This window comes from Phasianus colchicus, chromosome Z, assembly GCF_987193195.1.
Source record: "Phasianus colchicus chromosome Z, bPhaCol1.hap1.1, whole genome shotgun sequence".
Classification (NCBI taxonomy): Eukaryota; Metazoa; Chordata; class Aves; order Galliformes; family Phasianidae; genus Phasianus; species Phasianus colchicus.
Window position 1 is genome coordinate 11429352 of NC_143476.1, and position 25628 is coordinate 11454979.

Sequence of the window (25628 nt, forward strand, 5' to 3'; positions counted from 1 at the left end):
GGCTGTCAGGTCACCAGGGCCAGTGTCACACAGGGAACTGCAAACACTGTGTGTGCTGTGCCCTGCCCATGGCAGCACAGAGGCAGCTGCCAGCAGCTGCTGCCCACAAGGACAGCCAGCCTGGACTTCCTTTGATTCCTTCCCTTTGGATCAGCGTCCTTCAGGAAGGCGGAACATCTCTCCAGCTGAGCAGCAGAGGACAGCAGGGCTTCGTTGTCTGGGCATGTTCTCTTCTGGCCCTCTGGCCCTCACAGACACAGGAGGAGGACACAGAGGCTGCTGTCACACAGCCAGCCCTGCCTCTCAGGTCAGCTCTCAGGCCATCCTCTCTCCCCTCAGCAGCAGCTCACTGTTCTGCACTCCTCTGGCCTGGGCTGGCAGAGGTGTGCAGCAGTTCTGCTGATCTCCCAGTGCTGGCCATGTCTGCAGTGCCTGTGTGAAAGACACAGGAAGCTGCCAGCATTGCACTGCTCTGCTGTGCCCCTGCCATCACCGAGTTTGCTGTCAGCAGCTGCTGCTACACGTCCATTCAGGCACAGGCCTTTCCTTCCTGGCCCTCTTTCCCCCCCTCTCTCCTCTGCTCTCTCTCGTGCTCCCCTTTGGCCTGGGCTGGCTGAGCAGTGCAGGCCTTGTTGTTGCTCCCTGGGCCAACTACGTCACGGTTCCCCGTGACTCTGCCAGCTGCTCTGACACAGCGACTGCGTCCTCAGTGTGGATTCCAGAATGCGACAGACGTCCAGAGAAGACTTCCAGGGCTGATTGGAACATGCTGCCATCAAGAACTGCCATGGCTCAGGCCCCCTGGGAATCTGCTCACAGCGAAAGCTGCTGTCACTCTGTGTGGGCACAGCCTTGTCTGTGTAGGCCTGCTCACACTGCAGCCCCTGTCTGCACCAGAACCGTGCCGATCCACCTTCTCTTGGCCTCCTTGCCTGCATGGAAAAGGGCAGCTTGGGCTGAAGTCCCTCAACCTTCAGATGGCCGAGTGAAGTCTCTGAGCCCTGGTGACCCACGCAGCTCTTCAGCCTGCTGACCTGCTCTGCTGGGGCTGTCTTAACAGGCAGAGGGCACGTTATCCTCATGTCCCCACATCCATCCCTCTTAGCATACTGTAGGCCAGTTCCTAAAAGGACACCTGCACAATCTCTCTGAATGTTAATCAACATGTAGTTAGTTTTCAGTGGTGATTAGCTATGTGTTTAGTCAGAGGTGCAATGGTTCTAATGGTGAGAGAAAGACATTCCCAGTTGTCATCAGGTGGAACACACTTCAGACTGGAATCCTCAAGCAGACTGCAGTCAAGCTTTCTTAATTACTCGTTGTTGTTATCAATTCAGACGCATCTCTTAATTCCTGCTTGAATGAACATTTTGTAATAATCTGCTGAGACAGTGCAAGGCTTGACAATGAGACTATAGTTTATTAAAGTAGCACTTTTTACTTAGGTGCACTTTTCATCTGTTGAACTTCCTGTCGTCTATTGGAAATCTCTGGCACCAGTGCATAAGATTCACCTATTCTATAGAAGTCTGACTGAACCCCATACTGGGATTATTTTTGTTCAATCCAAGCACCTTGGACGTTACTATACATTTATTCAATCATGAGGTAAGTCTGCTTCAGAAGCAATATAGAAAGCATAAAGGGGGAAGAAGATAATGTATTAGTGAAGACTTAACTAGTATTCATAAACTGAAAACTGTGAAACACTATGATGATTACAGAATTTCCCGGAGAAATGTCAAGTTCTTCTCTGAATGCTAAATGCAACATCAGTTCACTTCTCACTGGGTTGAATGTTTTAAATATTTGGTAATAATAATGGTTCCTTAATTCTGACATTTAATATGAAAATATTAAAATTCCTGTGTTAGAGTACTTTTTTGTTAGAATGCCAGATGCTAAAGGGATGAAGTGGCACAAGAAAGCAAAATATCTCTGCTGATGGCAGGAAGGACTGTAAGGATGGAAAGGCTGGTGTTTGCCATGGGCAGGGAAACACATCTGGTTTTCTTGTTCCCTTTGTCTTTGAGTTCCAGAAAAATAGAGGAGAGCGTGCCCTCACCTTGGACCCCTCCTGCCCTCTGCTGCTGAGATGGAGAAATGTCCCACCTCCTACAAGGACATCAGGACAAAGATAAGTAATCAAAATATTTCCAGGCTGGCTGTACTTGTGGGCATCTGTTGCTGGAAAATTTAATGGCATTAAACTGCCTAGATAAGGACAGAATGAGGGTGACAATAGAATGGTACGTAATCACAGTACAATGAAAAAAGTATGCAGGGTGCAGGAAGGGAGGTGTGGACATTCTGAGTTGCAACTCTTTATTTGCTCCAGAAAGCTCTATCAGAATGGAAGACTGAAGGAAATACTTTGAGTGTTTTCTAATGTGACTGGATGAAAGATCCATGTGGCAAATTGAATAACTGAGTGGTAAAGGGACATAGATACCTCACTGTTTCATGGAACCTCTCAGTTAAGCACCTGAGCACTGTGTACAGGACTTGGGAATATAAGTATTAGAGGATCATGGAATATCTGTATTTGGAAGGGACCTCGAGGATCATGTATTCCACCTCCTGGTTCCACACCGGACCTCCTATGGGTCAAGCCCTGTGTCTGAGAGCATTGTGCAAATGCTCTTTGGCCTTTGTCAGCTCAGTGCCAAACCACTGCCCTGGGGAGCCAGTGCCAAATTCCATGTATCTAGTTCATCCTACAGAATGATGCCAAGAACAGTTATAGAGATCGACTTACAAACAAAATTCTTGTCTTGAATTAATGGTACACTCACCATTAAAAAAAAAAAAAAAAAAAAAAAAAAAAAAGAAGAAAAAGAAAAATCAAAGCCACATTCTTAGGCTGGCATTTTACAGTATTGTCAGATTTTTGTAATTCTGTTCTGTCATATAAGATTCTCTCATCATGAAATAATGACCAAATTCTCTTTTCAGATCTAAACATACAAATGTTAAAGGCAACAGTGCTGTTCAAGAGTACATTACCAGCTCAAACACTGCTTTGGCTGTAAAACTGAAGGTAGTAAGGAATGTTATCAAGGAGTTAGAAGAAAACATGTAAGTGTAGATTTAAAAGCAACCTGTATTGTTACTTAGAGTTTGATATAGTGTAATCCAATGCACAGTACTTCTAACGTGTGTTTTACAAAATGCTTTGCAATGTAGGCATCTATTAAGATAAATGCTGCAAGTTCTGATATGTCCATGACCTTTTCAAACTGTTCCTTACTCCTACACATCGCTACGAGTAGTTCTTCTGTCAGGAAGGATCACCTGAGTAATTAACCTGTGACCTTAAGTTTGGAATTAAATGCATACAGTGGAAGTAAGAGCTGTGGGTTATTTTGCTCTTTCAGTGTTGAACAGCCGAGGTGTTTTGTTTTGGATGGTGGACAGTGATGGGACAAGTGGGGAATGGCTTTAAACTGAGACGGGGGGTGTTGAGGTTTAGGTTGGATGTGAGGAGGAAGTTTTTCAGCCAGAGGGTGGTGAGGCACTGGAACAGGTTGCCCAGGGAGGCTGTGGATGCCCCATCCCTGCAGGCATCCAAGGCCAGGCTGGATGTGGCTCTGGGCAGCCTGGGCTGCTGGTTGGCAGGTCAGAAAGCCCACAGGACTTTATTGCAGCCCTGGGTGCAGGGGGATCACTGCTCCTAGCATGCACACAGAAGAGCTGGAGCACACAGGTGATGTCCATTCCACTTGTGAACATTCCTGCAATTGCAGAGAGCGTGCGCCTGTTCCAATCACTGCTGCACAGATTAAAAACTGATTGCAGATGAGCTGTTTTGGTATGGGGTTCTTGCCAACGGTCTGCAGTGGCTGTGTGATTCCTCGGGGAGTTGCTCTCCAGCCCAAAGGTCATGTCCTAAGTCGACCAGATCCCGTTTGTGTCCAGAAATGGCTGACAGCAGATCAGCTGCTGGTCAAGTTTCTAACATCACACTGGCCTTGCTCCAGTGTCTGTGTCATCAGCCCCAGCACATACGGTGCACCTCTTCAAGGCTTTGCAACACTGAGACTCTGCACTTGGGCTCCAGACATCCTGCTGCACCAAGAGGTTATTCTAGCTTTGGTATCTTGCAACTTTGTATATAACTACATCACTGTAACCATAAATGTCTAGGAGCATGGAGATGGAGAAATTAATCTTCCTGTAATTCTCTGTACTGCAGCCCCGTGGTTGTCAACACCTAATGCAATATTGAAATTTCAGTTGAGAAATTGAAAGCTGTCCCTAACAAAAAAACATCTGCATTTGTTATTGGAATCACACTGAGGATCAAGAAATCCAAATGCTTCTAGCATAACCACGATTACAGGCAGTGTTTAGACAAGCTCTTACAGGAAAACCATGAACACAAGGCTAGAGAGAGACTAAGTGATGCACTCTGCAGGAATACTCATGGAAGTCTTCACAGTGCAGGAGTCTGATCTGATTACAGATGCTGTGCTTTAAGTACCCCTTATCATATCTTTTTTTTCACTGTTGTGCAGGGGTTGGACTCAGTGATCTCTGCAGGCTGGAGATGCTGTTTGCTAATGGCAGATGGAGAGAGGAAAAGCAAGTCCAAGGCATGCTGTGCATAGCCACCACATGGCATCTGCCCCATTTCCCCCTGCACAAAGGAGGAGCAGCTCACAAGCTTGGCCTGGGCCAGGGAAGGGAGCAGACAAACATCTGGACCGACCCCAAACGAGCTGGTTCTGCAGGTTGGGTGTCTTCTGCTGCTTGTCTCACATCCTGCTGCTCAGCGGTAGATTTGTTCCTGCTCAGTGCTAACAGGAAACTCACACAGCATTTCTGTTTCAGCTGTGCCAACGCTTTGATCCCTTGCTGCTTGGATGGGGCGTTTGAAGAAGGATGCCTGTGCTGATGTCCAGCCAGGCTTTGGGGATGAGTCTCCACACCAGGGTCCGTCTGACAGGACTGAGGGTTGGGGATCCAGCCAGGTCGAGTCCAGCGTGCTTTGCTCTTGTTCTTAGTGCTTGTTTTTGCTCAGGAGGGCAGGAGGTGAACCTCGTGAACCAATGCCTGCAGACGGGCTTTGCAGAGAAAGAGGTCCTGCAGGCCTTGTGTGACAGCCACGGAGCTGCAGCGAGGCTGCATCCGTGTAAAACACCAGAGATCCACGGAGGTGTGAAGGGGAGCTGTGGGCTGCAGTCACGCAGGAAGGGATGTGCATGCTCGGGGTTTGGTTGTTGTGTGTGTGTTAAGTGACTGTGATACCACTGCTGGGTCAGTGTGAGTGTACGGAACAAGTGTGACAGCCTTTTTGATGGAGCCCTGTGAAAGGAGTCCTATGGACTTGAGATCCAACTGTCAGCCTGTGAGCATCATCCAGGAGTTGGGGTAGGGGATGAGGCAAGGGAAGTTGGGCTGAGAAAGGGATAAAGCAGTCTGGCAGTAGTTCTGTGTTTCTCCCATCTCCTGCTTTATTTCCTTCCAGGTGAAATAGATGGGTGCTGCAACATGCCCTTGAATGTAACAAAAGCCACTCTAGTGTGGATTTGACATGGGCCCAGCACTGCAAGGTACGCTGCTGGGAGGAAGCGTCCATCTGGCTGAGGGCAGGAAGGCCCTCCAGAGGGATGCACTGAGGCCAGTTGTGCGAGGCTCAACAAGAGCAAGCGCCAGGTCCTGCGCTTTGGTCATGACGACCCCGTGCCAGCTTCTCCAGGATTTGGCTGGGGTAGAATTCCAAGCAGCCCCTGATTCCAGAACGTTGGGCTGGGCTGTTGGAATCTTCTGCCCTTGTGACTGGTCTTGCCTCCCCACCCTGTCCGTCGTGGTGGAGCAGCCTGGTGGCCCTCAGTGATGTCATAAGGGCTAGAATGAGGGGAGGAGCAGTGCGTGCTGCGTCCCTTCATTGGAGCGCTGGAGCTCTGACTGAGCAGCTCGCTTGTTGCACTTGTGCACCGACTGCGTCCCTTTGTCTTCACACCGTCCTGTGCAGCACCTTGTAGGTAAGCTGAGACAGTGTGGGAGAGACGGGGGGACAGTGAGTGCTGAGAACTGCTGGCTGGCGGAGCTCATAGGATCACATTATCTCCATCAGCAGAGGGGTGGCCATGAGGGACAGGGAGGTGATCGTCCCCCCCTGCTCTGCTCTTGTGAGGCCCCAGCTGCAGTACAGTGTCCAGAAAGACAGGGAGCTGCTGGAGAGGGTCCAGAGGCGAGCCACAGAGATGATCAGGGGACAGGAGCACCTCCCCTGCAAAGACAGGCTGAGGGAGCTGGGCTTGTTCAGCCTGGAGAAATGAAGGCTGTGGGGTGACCTCATGGCAGCCTTCAGTACCTCAAGGGAGCCTAAAAAGAGGAGGGAACCAACTCTTTGAAAGGGTAGATAACAGCACGACAAGGGAAATGGTTTTAAGTTGAAAACTTAAGTTTTTAAGTTGAGGGAGGGCAGATTTTGGTTTTTCCCTCGTAGTCTTTGCTAAACCGTGGAAGCAAACTGACCTGCTCTTTCTCTCTCCTCTCTCCACCCTCTGCCTGCTTCCCTGCTGCAGCTTTTGCTCGTGGAAGATCAGAGCAAAGAGACAAGGAACGGCTGCGGATTCGTGAGATTTCTCTCCCTCGTTCTGATCTCTTGCCAGGTACCTGCCATGGTTTATCCCCCCACATGCTTTAGCAGCCCATGACGCCCCGTGTTTAGTAACACAGCCTCATCCAGCTTTGATGGGACGCTGGTCACGTGTGGGTTTTCTCCACGTGCTCTGCAGCTCAGCCCTCAGAAGGATGCTGTCTGTGGTGCTGTGACCAGCTGGTTTTATGGAAAGCAATCCCTTAGGCAAAGAGTCCCAGCCCCAGCTTGTGCAGAGCTGCACAGCATCACCAGGGACACCAGCAGGCGTGCTTGGGCTGTGTGAGTGTGCCCGACAGCTGTAGGGAGCACAGCAGAGATGTGAACAGAGAAAATAAAAGTGTGTTTCTTTTCAGTTCCAGCTTGTCACACCTACGCTGATGGCTGTGGCGTGCAGCGAGATCAGCTGTGGGCCTGACCTGGCATGGACAGAGGTAGAGTATGAAGTTCTGATTGGTCTTTGTTCCCTGACTGCAGCCAGCAGAGTGAGCCGCAGATGTGCTCTCCTGCTTTCCAAGAGAGCTCCTCTGTGGCAAGACAGTAGTGCAAGCGTGGCAAGTTTATCAAAGTACCAGAGCCATCTCGGCTGTGGTGTTTGTCCTCTACTGACTTTTCCCTTGAAATGGCTGCAGAAACAACAATCATTCTCTGCTCTGTTTGGCCTCGCTGTTGGTTGGACTGCTCAAGAGAGCTGCTTTGTGCCTGCAGTGGCACTGTTTGCACCTTGTAACTGCAGCCGTAGCTTTGGTTTCCCTCTTCACGGTCTCCTAGCATCTGAAACAGTCAGCCTTCCTGCACAAAGAGCGCAGGAAAGGAGGGGGCAAAATGGACAAGGCCACCTGTCTGCGTCAGTGCCATTGCTGATTAGTCTGGGTGGGGAGAGATGCATCTTTGCTGGCGTGTGCCTGCTGCACACCAGGGAGAGAAACAGCCGTTATTAGACTTGCAGTTCCTTCTGAAGTGCCCATGATAAGGACCGAGTGCATTTCCTGCAGCTTTCTCTGCAGATGTGCTCCTCACCTTGAAATCCTCCTTGTTGGTTCCCAGCTCCTCACCGTGGCCTGTGCTCTCTGTTTCAGGCTGAGAACAAGGGGAAGCCCCTGCTGGACCATGGGGAGTCAGCTGTGAACATTCCAGCTATTGCTGCTGCCCATGCTATTAAGAGATACGTTGCCCAGGCAGCGGATGAACTCTCCTTTGAGGTAAGCAGTTCAAGGCGTTCCTTGTTGTTCAATTTTACAATGGCAAATGCCTTCAGAGCTGCACTGGTGCAAGTGCTCTCATGCTCGGCGATGTTTGGCAGTGCAGAAGAATGCAGTCATTTGAGCCGTGCTTTCCTCCCAGCCGTGCTGAAGCTGGGATTGACACTGAAATCTCTTGCAGGTGGGAGACGTCGTGTGTGTCATCGACATGCCACCAAAGGAGCTGACCCCCTGGTGGAGAGGCAAGCTCGGCTTCCAGGTAGGCACAAGCTTCAGACTGGAGAGTGCAACTTCAGTAAAGGCAGGAATCTCAGCTTAGAGCTGCTCTGCCTGCACAGGATGCCTAATGGACATAAACAGTTTCCCTGTGTTGGTGTCAGAGGACCTTGCCCTTGGCTGCTAATGTTGAAAAATTGTTACCTTTATGCTGTGAACTATGGCCATTTTCTGCTGGATAGTCTTATGGAATGTCAGGCAAGCACGTTCCGAGGGAAATGTTACGTGGCTTTTGGTTTAACAGTTCAGAACTGAGAAGTGCTGCATGCAATAGTTGGCCTCTCTTCTTGTTACAGGTTGGATTTTTCCCAGGGGAGTGTGTGGAACTCATTAATAAGAACATTCCTGAGGCACTCATCAATTCTGTGCCAAAGCCAGGTACGGATGTTACATTTGATGGTGTGGGGAAGCAAAAGGGAGTCTTTTTTGGGGTGGTTCCGTGTTTAGTACCTCCTTTATCCATCCCACATTGTCATCTGGATGTATGATCTTTCATGCATACCATGGGGCAGAGATTTGGCCCAATCCTCCTGTGTTTATGATTGGACTTGGCAAAACTATAGAATCTTCATAGAATGGCTTGGGATGGAAGGGACCTCATGGAAAATCATGCTCCAACCCTCCCGCCTCAGGCTGTGCTGCCAGCCCCCACATTTAATGTGAGACTAGATCAGGCTGCCCAGGGCCCCATCCCACCTGGCCTTGGGCTCCTCCAGGCATGGGGAAAATCCCTTTTTGTATGTACTGGTTGGTAATGTTCTTCCCGTTCTGACGTGCTCTGTAGAATGTGCTGTGCTCGGCCTCGTCCAACGGAGCCAGACCTGAAATGACCTGGTTTCTTCCTTTTGTTGTGCAGTGCCCAAGAAACGCAGCAAGATCCTCACCTTCCTTCGTTCCTTGGTGAAGGCCCGCCCAAAGAAACCGACCGAGCGGGAGGTGGAGAAGGAAAGGGTGTTTGGCGGTGACCTGGGAGAGCATCTTCTCCACTCCGGTCGTGATGGTAAGGAGCTGCCCATTCCTGAGATCTTCCTCTGCTGGGCATCTAAAGAAGATGAAAGGGAGCTCATATCTAGCAGGGGGCAGGCTGATAGCCGTGGAGACACGTGTAATGGGAGTTGATGGCTGAAGGATCAAGTGAGGCGGATGCTCCTAAGAGACAAGCACATCTGTATTTGCTTCAGCCAAGCCTGGCTGGGCTTAGTGGATGGGATGTGAAGCACAGCCTGCAGCAGGACTTGAATCAGGAGCTCCACTGACGGCTGGCACGTGTTCTTCAGTCCCCCAGGTCCTCCAGAGCTGCGCTGAGTTCATTGAGCAGCACGGCGTGGTGCAGGGGATATACCGCCTGTCCGGCGTCGCGTCCAACATCCAGAGACTGCGGTAAGAGTGCTGCGACTGACACAGCCTGAGTGCATCTGGTGTGGCTTTGGGCTTGCCTTCCTCTCGCTCAACCGGGTTTGCGTCCCTCTCTCCAGGCAGGAATTTGAGTCGGAGCAGATTCCTGAGCTCACCGTCCGTGACATTCACAGCGTGAGCTCCCTCTGCAAGATGTACTTCAGGGAGCTCCCGAACCCTCTGCTCACCCACCAGCTGTACGGCAAGTTCTCGGTAAGCACAAGGCCACGTCTTTCATTTCCCTCTTCCTGGGCCTCTTGGCAGATGGCTGCAGCAGTGCCCCAGCTCGGAGGCCCTTTTGCTGTCAGCCCCACGAGGTTTACTCGCAGTGGTGTACTAGCCTGATTGGTGTCTCGCTCCCTTTCTGCACTACTCCAGGATGCTGTTGGTGCCACTACAGAGGAGGAGCGGCTGCTCAGAATGCAGGACGTCATCCAGCAGCTGCCCGCTCCTCACTACAGGTCAGTGCTGCCCTCAGCCTGCTGAGCTCAGCCCTGCTGCATCGCAGAGGGCAACGATGCAGTTCCAGGCTCTGTCTCACGCCGGCAACACGATGCCTGTGTTTGCTGAAGGGTTGAAGGCTCCATGGGGTTACTTTATGGGGTCAGTTCCTGGGCACGGGGGCACGCTTGGTGCAGCTGATGGCTGCGGCTGTGCTGTGCTGGGGCTTGGTGCTGCAGCGTGGCACTCAGTCAAGTTGGATCTACTTTACCTTCGGTGACAGTAGCTATCACAAGAAGTAGCATGAATGGAGGTTTGCTTTCTGAATTGCAGCACGGCATGCTCGTTGGTGCTGAATGTTTGCTTCTCTTGTTTTCCAGGACACTGGAGTACCTGATGAGACACTTGGCGTGTCTGGCTGGGAGCTCCACGGTAACAAACATGCATGCCAAGAACCTAGCCATTGTGTGGGCTCCAAACCTCTTAAGGTAAACTTCTGGTTCTGTTTCAACACTTCCTCTGTTCTCCAGTTAAGAAAAGCAGTCTTCCCTTTTTCTCCATCAAATGTGCTCTTCTGTAAAATCTGTGGCTGACAGAAGTGCAGGAGCCTGGGCTGTTCTCCATCCCCATGGGCACAATGTCTAGGTGACAATTTCTGCAGTCTTGTTGAGATGGGACTGACGTGTCCTTGATCATCCAGGGGAATTTCTGCAGTGGCATCACTGATTGCCCACTGCGGAAGTCTCCAGAGCCTCAGCTGACAGCTTTTGGCTGCAACAATTCAGACTCGGGGAAACGGTCTTGGAGAAATGACTTCTAAAATCTGCCTTTTCTACAGATCACAGCAGAACGAGTCTGCCTGCGCCAGCGGAAGAGCTGCCTGCATGGAGCTGCAGATGCAGTCGGATGTGGTGGAATTCATCATCAACCACACAGACGTCCTCTTCTGCTCCAAATCCGGAGCAGACATTGCAGATGCAGCAGGTGAGTGTCTTCCTCCATTAGCTTGATCTTGACCTGACACCTTGATCAAATGCAGGCCTTCTCCAGGACCTCTGAGATACTCTTTTACCATCAAGGGGACTACAGACCTCTGGGCTTCCATTAGGGTATGGCATCCTGTTGCTGGATGCTGAGAATGTCCAAGCCCAAACTTCACAAGGAGGAAACTGTCATTATTATGTTTGCACGCAGGAGAAGCTTGATGCAAGCGTTGCAGCGAAGCTTTCTCAGTTCCCTGCCCCTTTTATCTAGGGGTGAGCTCTCTTAATGATGACCATGTCCTTTGCCATAAACAGACCTCTGCCCACATGGTTAGTTTGAGCTCCTCTTCTTCCAGTGGCTCGGATAAGCAAGCCTGAGAAAAATACAGCACCTCCCCCAGAACTGTGGTGGCTGTGCTGCTGCTTTCTGATCCTCACTCTTACCTGTGCTTTTCCCTGACAGGGCACAATTCTCTCCCAGGGCCCAAGTCTGTGGGGGTCTCTTCTGCTGCCACAAAGCTGCTCAGCCTGGAGGAGGCACAGGCACAGAGGCGAGGCCACAGCACCTCTTCTGTGGTAACAGAGAGCAGCAGGGACATTGAAGTGGAAGAAAGCCCTGCAGCTGGGCAGGGCAAATTCCACACTGTCATCGACTTTCCATCTGACAGGTAAAGAGGACTTTCTTTTCCAGCACCTAGCATCATTGTTTGGGTGGGTTTTTGTGTTTTCCTGCAGAAACCAGGCAGTGCTAGGAACAAGCAACTGCTGCCAAGAGCTCAGTGCAGCTCTTCCCTCACCCTTCACCACGCACGACTCACAGCGTTGGCTGTTTTCTCTCTCCAGACAAAATCCACACAGCAAGAAGGAGGAATCACCAGCTAGCAGTTGGTGTTGCTGCTTCAGCCTCAGGAAGCCATCCTCTGGCAGCAAACGCCAACTGCAGCGCAATGCCAGGCAGCCCTCAGAAACAGCAGTGGTAGTCCTGGCAGGTAAGGGTGCAAATGCAGCTTCCAAATCCCTGCTTTTCAGGAGCATAGAATTCAAGCTTGCTCTGCACTTGTATCTCTTTCTGGCGTTCCAGCCCCTGCCCAACATCTTCAGTTCACCCCTGATCAAGAACCACTGTCGTAATTCAGCTTGTGAAAGTTTGACACTAACCCCTGTGTATCCTTTCTAGGTGAATCGAGCCCTTGCCAACCCACAAGATCCAGGGCAAGTAGCGAGGATGCTCTGTGTGCTTCCATCAGTGGAGAGCTCTTAGGAAGCACAAATTGCTGCAGTTCCAACAGCAGCCTTCCGTCTGACAACATTAATGGAGAGAAGGAGCTCATTCAAGTTCATGCCCTCATTACACCTGGCTCTGCTGAAAATGCTGACCTGGGCCTGCCAGAAACCACAGTCACCAGCCTGGATTGTAACCAGGAGTCTCTGCAGTGCAGGCCATCCCAAGAGCAGTGTGAGTGCCCCAACAGCAGCACCTCCATGCAGGAGCAGGTCAGTGTCAGTGAGGAGGAGCAGAGCCTCTTGCAGGAGGACTTTCAATCAGGCCTCCAGTCCCAGGCATCAGAGAGCAGCACTGAGAGCTCTGAGCCACTCTCTCCATGACAAGACAGGATGAGTCCCATCTTCACCGTGGACCTCTCACACCCTCCTGTCCTTTATATAATAATAAAAGCACACTCGTGCTCAATCAACACCTTGACTGCCTCCAGAGTCTTCATTCACACGGACTGGGATGAATGCAGCACACAGCAAGGCACCCCAGCTTGCAATGCTGTGGCTGTGGGGTGCGTGCAGCACAGCTCTGGGTTTGTTCCTGTTTTGTCTGGCTTTGGGATGTCTGCAGGGGGAGCTCTGCAACCATTTGGCATGGTAGCAAATAATCTCTCGCATCCTGGATGCTGCTCATGATACTCCCAAGCTTCCTGGCTGTGGCTTTGTGATGCTTTTCAGGGCTTTCTGATGCATTTTGATGCCTTGGATGTTGCTTAACACCTCCCTCCTCCCATCATGTCCTTTCCTGGCTCCCAGCTACGAACTGGCCCTGCAGATCATCTCCAGACCTGTCATCAGCACACTGCGGAAGGAGAAGCTCCCCCTGGCCAACGTCAGGCAGTACTGCTTGGTCTGCAGCTCAGTGGCCATTTCCCTTTTAGGCGGCTCCTGCAGAAGAATCAAGCAGCAGAACCTTTTGCTCACCCTGCAGCACACAAATGCTACGAAAGCAGAAACAACCTGGGAATCTCTGGGTCTGCAAGACTTCACAGACACTCACCGACTGTGTCTGATGGTTCCCTCCCATCCTTGATTTCCGTCTCCCCTTCTCCACATCGGATCCCACTGCTGAGCCATGATCAAGCTGCCCAGTGTGGCAGAGCATCGTGCAGAACCGTGCTGGCACCTCCTCCCCTTCCTCTCCTGCAACCTCACCCGCTTCTCTGACAGACCTGCTGATCCCACGCGTCCCATCGGGATGCTCTGGCACAGGATGTGCCCCTAACCCAAAGCTCCTTCCCACCCTCCCAAGAAAAAGTAAACAGGTTTTCTGCCTCCTCTGCTTGATTTCATGTGGCAGGGATGGAGAGCTCTTCAGCTCTGAGCAAGTTTTTTTCTGAGAAAGTGACCAGCTCTTTTCCATCCCTTTGCCCCTACAAAGAGTTGTCCAGAGCATCTCGTCCAAGAATTCCTGGAACAGCCTGCAGCTGGCTCTCCTGAAGTTCAGGCTCCTGCCTTTGCTTCCTGCCAGGCCCGCATTCCTTGAGATCACCAACTCAAGGAGGGCATGGTCACTGCAGCCCTGACCGCCTCCTGTCGTAACCCCTGGTGTGCACCATGTCCAGCAATGCTTCCCTTCTGCTTGCTGTGCCCAATGCCTGCACCACAGAGTGATTCTCACTGCACTCCAGGAGTCTGTCAGATTGCTTGCAGCCAGCCATGCTGATTTCCCAGACTGACTGGAATCCCCCATCAGGATGAGAGTCAGTGAGTGCGATGCTTCTGCTGGCTGCAGTAAGCAGCTCCCACCAACAGGCTCTCTTTCCAGGCGGCTGTAGCAGACCCTCACCTCCAGAAGCCCTGCACTGCTGCACTTCCTAATTTTACCCACAAGTTCACAACCTGGTCCTGGCTCTTCTTAGTTCTTTGCACTCAACTTCTCATCATAGAGGGCAAATCCAGAATTCCATAGTATCAATTGTGTCTGCTTTATGTCAGGATTTTTTTTCTTTCTTTTCTTTTCCCATTTTCTAGGTAGGAAAATGAATTTCTGAGCCAGGAGAAGCAGAAGTGAAACAGTCTTCCTGGCACTGCTCAGGTTGCAGGAGTTGCCAAGTGCTCCTCAGGTAATGTGTGCTGAAGAGCTGACCTTGGTGGCAGGGGCTGTGGCTGCATTTTGTGCCTGTCATGCGGGAATCCAAGAAAGCCTATTCAGAGCAGGAGCTGCAGAGCGAGATAAACATCACGAGAAGGTAAGGCTGAGAAGCAAGGACACCTCCAGAAAGAAGAGAAAAACTGAGTCAAGTGAGCTGCGTGACGGCCGTGTGATGCTGACCATGATTGGAGGAAGAGCGCATGGCTGGGAATGACTGATGGCTCTGGTTGGATGGGTGCCTGTGTGCACAGAGGTAAGGAGTGTTTGTGGGATGTTTTGCTGGCATCTAACGGCTGTAAGGGGAAGTCAAGAGAGAAAACTTGTGAATGCATAGAAGGGATGTTAAAATCTGGAACAGACTGTTTGGATCATTCACAGCTGAGTCCGTGCCAGATTGCCACACTGTCAGAACCTGGGGCCTAGGATTTTCCTTTAAGAGTGCCAACTGCTCATTTTAAATGATAAAAAGTAACACTGAAAAAAGCTTCCCTCCTTGCATTAGAATAACGCATTGATATTTGATGTTTCTGTCTTTCCATTCCTTTAGCAGCCTGGGTGTTGATGCAGCTGCATGCATCTGCTGTCCTCCCCTTCTGTTTTGTGTAAAAGAACAGTAAAATATGCAATCAGTGTGAGATCTTTCTGAAGTATTTTACTTTATTTGCCCCTAGGCTGCAATGGCTGGGCAATGGCAGTGTCACCCAGGAGCCCACACGGCGACCTGATGTCTCATTGTTGGGGTCTATTGGAAACCACCACGATGACAAAAGAATGCCTGGGATTCCTCCGGCCCAAATGCCAAACCTTGCACTTGGCTGTGCTGAACCTCATGAGGTTCACCCAGGCCCACCTCTCAAGTCTGCTGAGCTCAAACAGATGTCATTTTTCTCGTGTCCTTCCATTCCGAGTCCATCTGTTCCCCAAAGCAAAAGAATTTGGAGGGAACCACCGACAGTTATGTGAGCGATTTCAGCGTCTATTTCTGATCATGGCAACAACTTCAGAGGTCACACTTAATTTACGGTGCCCGTTGTAATTCTGACCAAGGCTGCAGTTGGAGCTGACTTCCCAAGGCTGCAAGACGTGGTGGTGACACAGCCTTGTGCTTCTGCATTGGTGCTCATCCCACGTTTCCTTTCTCTGTCTCGCAGGTCAGCTCCTGCTGGAAGCAGATGGTATCCCAGTGTGAATGAAGGTCAGTGCAGGAGCAGCTGCTGATGGGAGGAAGGAAGTCCATGCTGAAGAGCTCTGAAGCATCTGCAGGTATGGTTCTGGAGGAGGCAGCAGTGATGTCGGAGGGCTCCCCAGCAGGAAGCTGTCTCATCCAAATGCTTGCTGAGTGGTTGGAAGGGAGCTTTCTGCATGACAGCAGCACCAGCTGCTTGCTTCACATGCTGCAAAGACAAGGATTAGCACGAGTTCCAGTATCTACAGTATCATCACGAATCACGATAGGATTACAATGTGTCCTCATACAAACGCAGCCACTTCTCTCTGAGTCCAAAGGCTGTCCAGAAAGCATCTTTGAGGTCTCTCACACCAAACCACTGCTGCCCGTGTGGGATCTGACTCATTAGGGTATAGGGGTTAGGAACCACAGGCTGTCTTTTGAGAACGGGTTCAGTCATTTCCTTACATCTTGCACCAGCCGATACGTGCCGTCTGCCTTCCATGCCGACAGGACTGGGGTGTTATAAGGCAACAGACAAGGTTCCAGAAGACATCCTTAACCAGTGTCTGTGTTACAGCTTTTAGACCCACTCTCCCTTCTAAGGCTATGGGATATTGTTGCTGTTTCACAGCTCCACTCCCTCCTTGGGCAGTTCTTTGTAAAAGAAAATTGTGAGTCCACCCCGATTTCCTTCCCCTGCCCACACCTTTGGATTCATTTCTTCTCATCACCAGCTGTTAACACATTCATTGACCCCTGATATGTGTTTAACAGACTTGCAGCTGTAATCCTCATTTAACTGTTAAATCTCTCCCCCATAAATCGGTCCCTGCTTCAGGCACAGAGAACAATTGCCCTGCAACTATTTTATCTTTCCATTTTAGTTCTGTGGTCTCCAAGAGTGGAGCTGTCATTTCTGATCCCTCAGCCCCAGTTACGCACAACAGCCACATCCAGATACATGTCTGGTACCTCTGAACTAGCTAATGCTGTAGGATGGAATGTTGTTTCTGCACTGGCTATCAAATGTGGGATTGCTCTGAAGCAGTACAGCACCATGTGTTTTGTAATTTGCCCTTAGAAACAGTTTGAAAAAGTAGAAAGACTTTATTAGTATTAGTAAAAAGAAGCTATTTCATAACATGTTTTAGAAATACAGTTGTTCAATCATGTGATCAATTCTCACTTACAGAACTGTAATAGTTACAAATTGCATGGGTATAGTATTAAGGACCAGAAAGCATGTTGTAAGGCCATTCTGTTTGGATAGGAGAAGCTCAGCAAAAGAAAAACAGACTCCAAAGAAGCCAGGGCCTCCACACAAGGCCGAAGTGACTCACTCTGTGGGCAGGTTGGGATGCAACAGGCAGGCATCAAGAGACTCCCCTCTGTCCTCCTTCCAAACTTCTCTCTCTTCAGGGATGAGCAGCTGTCCAGAAATAGTGGCCAAGTGTTGATAAGCAGCTGTCAGACGTTCAATAATTAGCAGTATACCTGCTGAGCTAGCAACAATTGGTGTTTAGCCAGTCACACACACACACACAGAATGGCCCGGGTTGGAAGGGACCTCAAGGATCAGGAATCTCCAACTCCCTGCCACAGGCAGGGCCACCAACCTCTGTACCATTGCACATATGCACATTGCTGGACAGAAACAGCAGTGTGGGAAAAATCTGTATGCTGTGGATGAAAAGGGTGAATCAGAATGGCTTAACAGTTGTCCCACAAGGAAAAGCAATCCCTTACCTGCTGTGCCATGCTCATGGCAGCAGAAATGCAGATGCCAGCAGCTGATGCCCACAAGGACAGCCAGCCTGGACTTATTTTCATTACATATCTTTGACCTGATGTCCTTCTAGAAGCTGGGACATTTCTCCCTCTCAGCAGAAGAGGGCAGGGGAGTTACAAGGTGAGGGCACACTCTCCCCTGTTTATCTGGCACTCAAAGTGAAAGAGAAAATGAAAACCAGATGTGTTTCCCTGCCCATGGCAAACACCAGCCTTTTCATCCTTACAGTCCTTCCTGACATCAGCACTAATTGAAACAACATCCCACTCACCTTTGCAATGTCTGGCAGAGGTTGCAGCTCTATCTATTGCATCCCTCTAGCTTTCAACTCAAAAGCTCCTGTGTCACACAAGGATAAGCAATCTGTTACCTGCTGTGCCATGCTCATGTCAGCAGCAATGCAGATGCCAGCAGCTGATGCCCACAAGGACTGCCAGCCTGGACTTATTTTTATAACATATCTGTCCTGATGTCCTTCCAGAAGCTGGGACATTTCTCCCTCTCAGCAGCAGAGGGCAGGAGAGTTACAAGGTGAGGGCACACTCTCCCCTGTTTATCTGGCACTCAAAGAGAAAGAGAAAATGAAAACCAGATGTGTTTCCCTGCCCATGGCAAACACCAGCCTTTCCATCCTTACAGTCCTTCCTGACATCAGCACTAATTGAAACAACATACCACTCACCTTTCCATGTCTGGCAGAGGTTGCAGCTCTGTCTATTGCATCCCTCTAGCTTTCAAGTCAAGAGCTCCTGTGACACACAAGGAAAAGCAATCTTTTACCTGCTGTGCCATGCTCATGTCAGCAGCAATGCAGATGCCAGCAGCTGATGCCCACAAGGACTGCCAGCCTGGACTTATTTTCATTACATACCTTTGTCCTGATGTCCTTCTAGAAGCTGGGACATTTCTCCCTCTCAGCAGCAGAGGGCAGGAGAGTTGCAAGGTGAGGCCACACTCTCCCCTGTTTATCTGGCACTCAAAGAGAAAGAGAAAATGAAAACCAGATGTGTTTCCCTGCCCATGGCAAACACCAGCCTTTCCATCCTTACAGTCCTTCCTGACATCAGCACTAATTGAAACAACATCCCACTCACCTTTGCCATGTCTGGCAGAGGTTGCAGCTCTGTCTATTGCATCCCTCTAGCTGTCAAGTCAAGAGCTCCTGTGTCACACTAGGAGAAGCAATCTGTTACCTGCTGTGCCATGCTCATGTCAGCAGCAATGCAGATGCCAGCAGCTGATGCCCACAAGGACAGCCAGCCTGGACTTATTTTCATTACATACCTTTGTCCTGATGTGCTTCTAGAAGCTGGGACATTTCACCATCTCAGCAGAAGAAGGCAGGGGAGTTACAAGGTGAGTGCACACTCTCCCCTGTTTATCTGGCACTCAAAGAGAAAGAGAAAATGAAAACCAGATGTGTTTCCCTGCCCATGGCAAACACCAGCCTTTCCATCCTTACAGTCCTTCCTGACATCAGCAGCAATGGAAACAACATCCCACTCAAATTTGACATGTCTGGCAGAGGTTGCAGCTCTGTCTATTGCATCCCTCTAACTTTCAAGTCAAGAGCTCCTGTGTCACACCAGGAAAAGCAATCTGTTACCTGCTGTGCCATGCTCATGGCAGCAGCAATGCAGATGCCAGCAGCTGATGCCCACAAGGACTGCCAGCCTGGACTTATTTTCATTACATACCTTTGTCCTGATGTCCTTCTAGAAGCTGGGACATTTCTCCCTCTCAGCAGAAGAGGGCAGGAGAGTTGCAAGGTGAGGGCACACTCTCCCCTGTTTATCTGGCACTCAAAGAGAAAGAGAAAATGAAAACCAGATGTGTTTCCCTGCCCATGGCAAACACCAGCCTTTCCATCCTTACAGTCCTTCCTGACATCAGCACTAATTGAAACAACATCCCACTCACCTTTGCCATGTCTGGCAGAGGTTGCAGCTCTGTCTATTGCATCCCTCTCGCTTTCAACTCAAAAGCTCCTGTGTCACACAAGGAAAAGCAACCTTTTACCTGCTTTGCCATGCTCATGTCAGCAGCAATGCAGATGCCAGCAGCTGATGCCCACAACGACTGCCAGCCTGGACTTATTTTCATTACATATCTTTGACCTGATGTCCTTCTAGAAGCTGGGACATTTGTCCCTCTTAGCAGAAGAGGGCAGGGGAGTTACAAGGTGAGGGCACACTCTCCCCTGTTTATCTGGCACTCAAAGTGAAAGAGAAAATGAAAACCAGATGTGTTTCCCTGCCCATGGAAAACACCAGCCTTTTCATCCTTACAGTCCTTCCTGACATCAGCACTAATTGAAACAACATCCCACTCACCTTTGCAATGTCTGGCAGAGGTTGCAGCTCTATCTATTGCATCCCTCTAGCTTTCAACTCAAAAGCTCCTGTGTCACACAAGGATAAGCAATCTGTTACCTGCTGTGCCATGCTCATGTCAGCAGCAATGCAGATGCCAGCAGCTGATGCCCACAAGGACTGCCAGCCTCGACTTATTTTTATAACATATCTTTGTCCTGATGTCCTTCCAGAAGCTGGGACATTTCTCCCTCTCAGCAGCAGAGGGCAGGAGAGTTGCAAGGTGAGGGTACACTCTCCCCTGTTTATCTGGCACTCAAAGAGAAAGAGAAAATGAAAACCAGATGTGTTTCCCTGCCCATGGCAAACACCAGCCTTTCCATCCTTACAGTCCTTCCTGACATCAGCACTAATTGAAACAACATCCCACTCACCTTTGCCATGTCTGGCAGAGGTTGCAGCTCTTTCTATTGCATCCCTCTAGCTTTCAAGTCAAGAGCTCCTGTGTCACACAAGGAAAAGCAACCTTTTACCTGCTTTGCCATGCTCATGGCAGCAGCAATGCAGATGCCAGCAGCTGATGCCCACAACGACTGCCAGCCTGGACTTATTTTCATTACATATCTTTGTCCTGATGTCCTTCTACAAGCTGGGACATTTCACCATCTCAGCAGAAGACGGCAGGGGAGTTGCAAGGTGAGGGCACACTCTCCCCTGTTTATCTGGCACTCAAAGAGAAAGAGAAAATGAAAACCAGATGTGTTTTTCTGCCCATGGCAAACACCAGCCTTTCCATCCTTACAGTCCTTCCTGACATCAGCACTAATTGAAACAACATCCCACTCACCTTTGCCATGTCTGGCAGAGGTTGCAGCTCTATCTATTGCATCCCTCTAGCTGTCAAGTCAAGAGCTCCTGTGTCACACAAGGAAAAGCAATCTTTTACCTCCTTTGCCATGCTCATGGCAACACCAATGCAGATGCCAGCAGCTGATGCCCACAAGGACAGCCAGCCTGGACTTATTTTCATTACATATCTTTGTCCTGATGTCCTTCTATAAGCTGGGACATTTCACCATCTCAGCAGAAGAAGGCAGGGGAGTTGCAAGGTGAGGGCACACTCTCCCCTGTTTATCTGGCACTCAAAGAGAAAGAGAAAATGAAAACCAGATGTGTTTCCCTGCCCATGGCAAACACCAGCCTTTCCATCCTTACAGTCCTTCCTGACATCAGCACTAATTGAAACAACATCCCACTCACCTTTGCCATAACTGGCAGAGGTTGCAGCTCTTTCTATTGCATCCCTCTAGCTTTCAAGTCAAGAGCTCCTGTGTCACACAAGAAAAGCAAACTTTTACCTGCTGTGCCATGCTCATGGCAGCAGCAATGCAGATGCCAGCAGCTGATGCCCACAAGGACAGCCAGCCTGGACTTATTTTCATTACGTATCTTTGTCCTGATGTCCTTCTACAAGCTGGAACATTTGTCCCTCTGATCAGCAGAGGGCAGGAGAGTTAGAAGTTGCAGGCACACTCTTCCCTTTTTCTGGCACACAACGAGAAAATGAAAACCAGATGTGTTTCCCTGCCCATGGCAAACACCAGCCTTTCCATCCTTACAGTCCTCCTGACATCAGCAGCAACTGAAACAACATCCCACTCACCTTTGCCATGTCTGACAGAGGTTGCAGCTCTTTCTATTGCATCCCTCTAGCTTTCAAGTCAAGAGCTCTTGTGTCACACAAGGAAAAGCAATCTTTTACCTGCTTTGCCATGCTCATGGCAGCAGCAATGCAGATGCCAGCAGCGGATGCCCACAAGGACAGCCAGCCTGGACTTATTTACATTACATATCTTTGTCCTGATGTCCTTCTACAAGCTGGAACATTTCTCCCTCTGATCAGCATAGGGCAGGAGAGTTAGAAGTTGCAGGCACACTCTTCCCTTTTTCTGGCACACAACGAGAAAATGAAAACAAGATGTGTTTCCCTGCCCATGGCAAACACCAGCCTTTCCATCCTTACAGTCCTCCTGACATCAGCAGCAACTGAAACAACATCCCACTCACCTTTGCCATGTCTGGCTGAGGTTGCAGCTCTTTCTATTGCATCCGTCTAGCTTTCAAGTCAAGAGCTCCTGTGTCACACAAGGAAAAGCAATCTTTTACCTGCTGTGCCATGCTCATGGCAGCAGCAATGCAGATGCCAGCAGCGGATGGCCACAAGGACAGCCAGCCTGGACTTATTTTCATTACGTATCTTTGTCCTGATGTCCTTCTAGAAGCTGGAACATTTCTCCCTCTGAGCAGCAGAGGGCAAGAGGGGTCCAAGTTGCAGGCATACTCTCCCCTGTTTATCTGGCACTCAAAGAGAAAGAGAAAATGAAAACCAGATGTGTTTTTCTGCCCATGGCAAACACCAGCCTTTCCATCCTTACAGTCTTCCTGACTTCAGCACTATTGAAACAACATCCCACTCACCTTTGCCTTGTCTGGCAGAGGTTGCAGCTCTTTCTATTGCATCCCTCTAGCTTTCAAGTCAAGAGCTCCTGTGTCACACAAGGAAAAGCAATCTTTTACCTGCTTTGCCAAGCTCATGGCAGCAGCAATGCAGATGCCAGCAGCTGATGCCCACAAGGACAGCCAGCCTGGACTTATTTTCATTACATATCTTTGTCCTGATGTCCTTCTACAAGCTGGAACATTTCTCCCTCTGATCAGCAGAGGGCAGGAGAGTTAGAAGTTGCAGGCACACTCTTCTCTTTTTCTGCCACACAAAGAGAAAATGAAAACAAGATGTGTTTCCCAGCCCATGGCAAACACCAGCCTTTCCATCCTTACAGTCTTCCTGACTTCAGCACTAATTGAAACAACATCCCACTCACCTTTGCCATGTCTGGCAGAGGTTGCAGCTCTTTCTATTGCATCCCTCTAGCTTTCAAGTCAAGAGCTCCTGTGTCACACAAGGAAAAGCAATCTTTTACCTGCTGTGCCATGCTCATGGCATAAGCAATGCAGTTTCCAGCAGCTGATGCCCACAAGGACAGCCAGCCTGGACTTATTTTCATTACATATCTTTGTCCTGATGTCCTTCTAGAAGCTGGAACATTTCTCCCTCTGATCAGCAGAGGGCAGGAGAGTTAGAAGTTGCAGGCACACTCTCCTCTTTTTCTGTCACACAAAGAGAAAATGAAAACCAGATGTGTTTCCCAGCCCATGGCAAACACCAGCCATTCCATCCTTACAGTCCTCCCTGACATCAGCAGCAACTGAAACAACATCCCACTCACCTTTGCCATGTCTGGAAGAGGTTGCAGCTTTTTCTATTACATCCTTCTTGCTTTGAAGTCAAGAGCTCCTGTGTCACACAGGGAAAAGCAATCTTTTACCTGCTTTGCCATGCTCATGGCAGCAGCAATGCAGATGCCAGCAGCTGATGCCCACAAGGACAGCCAGCCTGGACTTATTTTCATTACATATCTTTGTCCTGATGTCCTTCTAGAAGCTGGAACATTTCTCCATCTCAGCAGAAGAGGGCAGGATGGGTCCAAGGTGAGGGCAAACTCTGCTCTTTTTCTGGAACACAAAGAGAAAATGAAAACAAGATGTGTTTCCCAGCCCATGGCAAACACCAGCCTTTCCATCCTTACAGTCCTTCCTGAAATCAGCAGCAATGGAAACAACATCCCACTCACCTTTGCCATGTCTGTCAGAGGTTGCAGCTCTTTCTATTGCATCCCTCTAGCTTTCAAGTCAAGAGCTCCTGTGTCACACAAGGAAAAGCATTGTTATACCTGCTTTGCCATGCTCATGGCAGCAGCAATGCAGATGGCAGCAGCTGATGCCCACAAGGACAGCCAGCCTGGACTTATTTACATTACATATCTTTGTCCTGATGTCCTTCTACAAGCTGGAACATTTCTCCATCTCAGCAGCAGAGGGCAGGAGGGGTCCAAGTAGCAGGCACACTCTCCTCTTTTTCTGGCACACAAAGAGAAAATGAAAACCAGATGTGTTTCCCTGCCCATGGCAAACACCAGCCTTTCCATCCTTACAGTCCTCCTGAAATCAGCACTAATTGAAACAACATCCCACTCACCTTTGCCATGTCTGGCAGAGGTTGCAGCTCTTTCTATTGCATCCCTCTAGCTTTCAAGTCAAGAGCTCCTGTGTCACACAAAGAAAAGCAATCTTTTACCTGCTTTGCCATGCCTATGGCAGCAGCAATGCAGATGCCAGCAGCGGATGGCCACAAGGACAGCCAGCCTGGACTTATTTTCATTACATATCTTTGTCCTGAAGTCCTTCTAGAAGCTGGAACATTTCTCCCTCTGAGCAGCAAAGGGCAGGAGGGGTCCAAGGTGAGGGCACGCTCTCCGCTGTTTATCTGGCACAAAAGGAGAAAGAGAAAATGAAAACCAGATGTGTTTTCCAGCCCATGGCAAACACCAGCCTTTCCATCCTTACAGTCCTCCTGACATCAGCACTAATTGAAACAACATCCCACTCACCTTTGCCATGTCTGGCAGAGGTTGCAGCTCTGTCTATTGCATCCCTCTAGCTTTCAAGTCAAGAGCTCCTGTGTCACACAAGGAAAAGCAATCTTTTACCTGCTGTGCCATGCTCATGGCAGCAGCAATGCAGATGCCAGCAGCGGATGGCCACAAGGACAGCCAGCCTGGACTTATTTTCATTACATATCTTTGTCCTGATGTCCTTCTAGAAGCTGGAACATTTCTCCCTCTGATCAGGAGAGGGCAGGAGAGTTAGAACAAGCAGGAACACTCTGCTCTTTTTCTGGCACACAAAGATAAAATGAAAACCAGATGTGTTTACCTGCCCATGACAAACGCCAGCTTTTCCATCCTTACAGTCCTTCCTGACATCAGCAGCAACTGAAACAACATCCAACTCACCTTTGCCATGTCTGACAGAGGTTGCAGCTCTTTCTATTGCATCCCTCTAGCTTTCAAGTCAAGAGCTCCTGTGTCACACAAGGAAAAGCAATCTTTTACCTGCTGTGCCATGCTCATGGCAGCAGCAATGCAGATGCCAGCAGCTGATGCCCACAAGGACAGCCAGTCTGGACTTATTTTCATTACATATCTTTGCCCTGATTTCCTTCTAGAAGATGGAACATTTCTCCCTCTGAGCAGCAGAGGGCAGGAGAGTTAGAAGTTGCAGGCACACTCTCCTCTTTTTCTGCCACCCAAAGGGAAGATGAAAACCAGATGTGTTTCCCAGCCCATGGCAAACACCAGCCTTTCCATCCTTACAGTCTTCCTGACTTCAGCACTATTGAAACAACATCCCACTCACCTTTGCCATGTCTGGCTGAGGTTGCAGCTCTTTCTATTGCATCCCTCTAGCTTTCAAGTCAAGAGCTCCTGTGTCACACAAGGAAAAGCAATCTTTTACCTGCTGTGCCAAGCTCATGGCAGCAGCAATGCAGATGCCAGCAGCTGATGCCCACAAGGACTGCCAGCCTGGACTTATTTTCATTACATATCTTTGTCCTGATGTCCTTCTAGAAGGTTGAACACTTCTCCATCTCTGCTGCAATGGTCAAAAAGGGTCCAAGTTTAGGGCACACTCTCTTCATTGCCTCTTGTACTCATAGACAAAGGGAACATGAAAACCAGAAGTTTTTCTTTGCCCATGGCAGACACTAGCCTTTCCATCCTGACAGTCCTTCCTACAATCAGACGGAATTGAAACAACATCCCCCATGTCTCTTTTTTGAACTTATTCATGCATGAATAATAATAAGGAGAATTTTACTGTAAATCTTATTTCTGCATGGAAACGATCAGATAACCGGAGCTTTTTTCTCTAAAACAACCCAGGAAATTTGCATTGCTTATCTATGTACGCAAAATGTTTTTGCCATTCATCTCAAATATCAATACATCTGGCCAAAGAATATAGAAAAAGTATTTACAGACATTTTTGGACATAGATTACTTCTTGTCAAGTGGGAAAGAATCCCTAAGCTGCAATCATGGAATTCTTTTATCAGTTTCTCTGATTTAGCCAGTGTTACTAAAAGGGAAATAAGACACAGGCTTTTGATAGCAGCTGCCAA

At 49.4% G+C, this 25628-nt stretch overlaps 1 protein-coding gene across 1 annotated transcript; it reads left to right on the forward strand.

Moving 5' to 3' along the window:
• The first annotated feature begins 8017 nt into the window (after nucleotides 1–8017).
• Nucleotides 8018–16233, forward strand: LOC149912510 (rho GTPase-activating protein 32-like). Its single transcript, XM_090131131.1, has 9 exons — nucleotides 8018–8068; nucleotides 8382–8463; nucleotides 8942–9085; nucleotides 9363–9465; nucleotides 9561–9693; nucleotides 9859–9941; nucleotides 10302–10409; nucleotides 10760–10905; nucleotides 16220–16233. Exons 1-9 carry the CDS (start codon nucleotides 8018–8020, stop codon nucleotides 16231–16233), a joined length of 864 nt encoding a protein of 287 aa, XP_089987257.1.
• The last annotated feature ends 9395 nt before the right edge of the window (nucleotides 16234–25628 follow it).

Excerpts from the sequence above, each read along its gene's own strand:
- LOC149912510 (XM_090131131.1), top strand. The coding sequence starts at position 8,018 with ATGCCACCAAAGGAGCTGACCCCCTGGTGGAGAGGCAAGCTCGGCTTC. Across the intron at positions 8,069-8,381 it reads GAGGCAAGCTCGGCTTCCAG|GTTGGATTTTTCCCAGGGGA; the intron begins GTAGGCACAAGC and ends TTCTTGTTACAG. Across the intron at positions 8,464-8,941 it reads CAATTCTGTGCCAAAGCCAG|TGCCCAAGAAACGCAGCAAG; the intron begins GTACGGATGTTA and ends TTTGTTGTGCAG.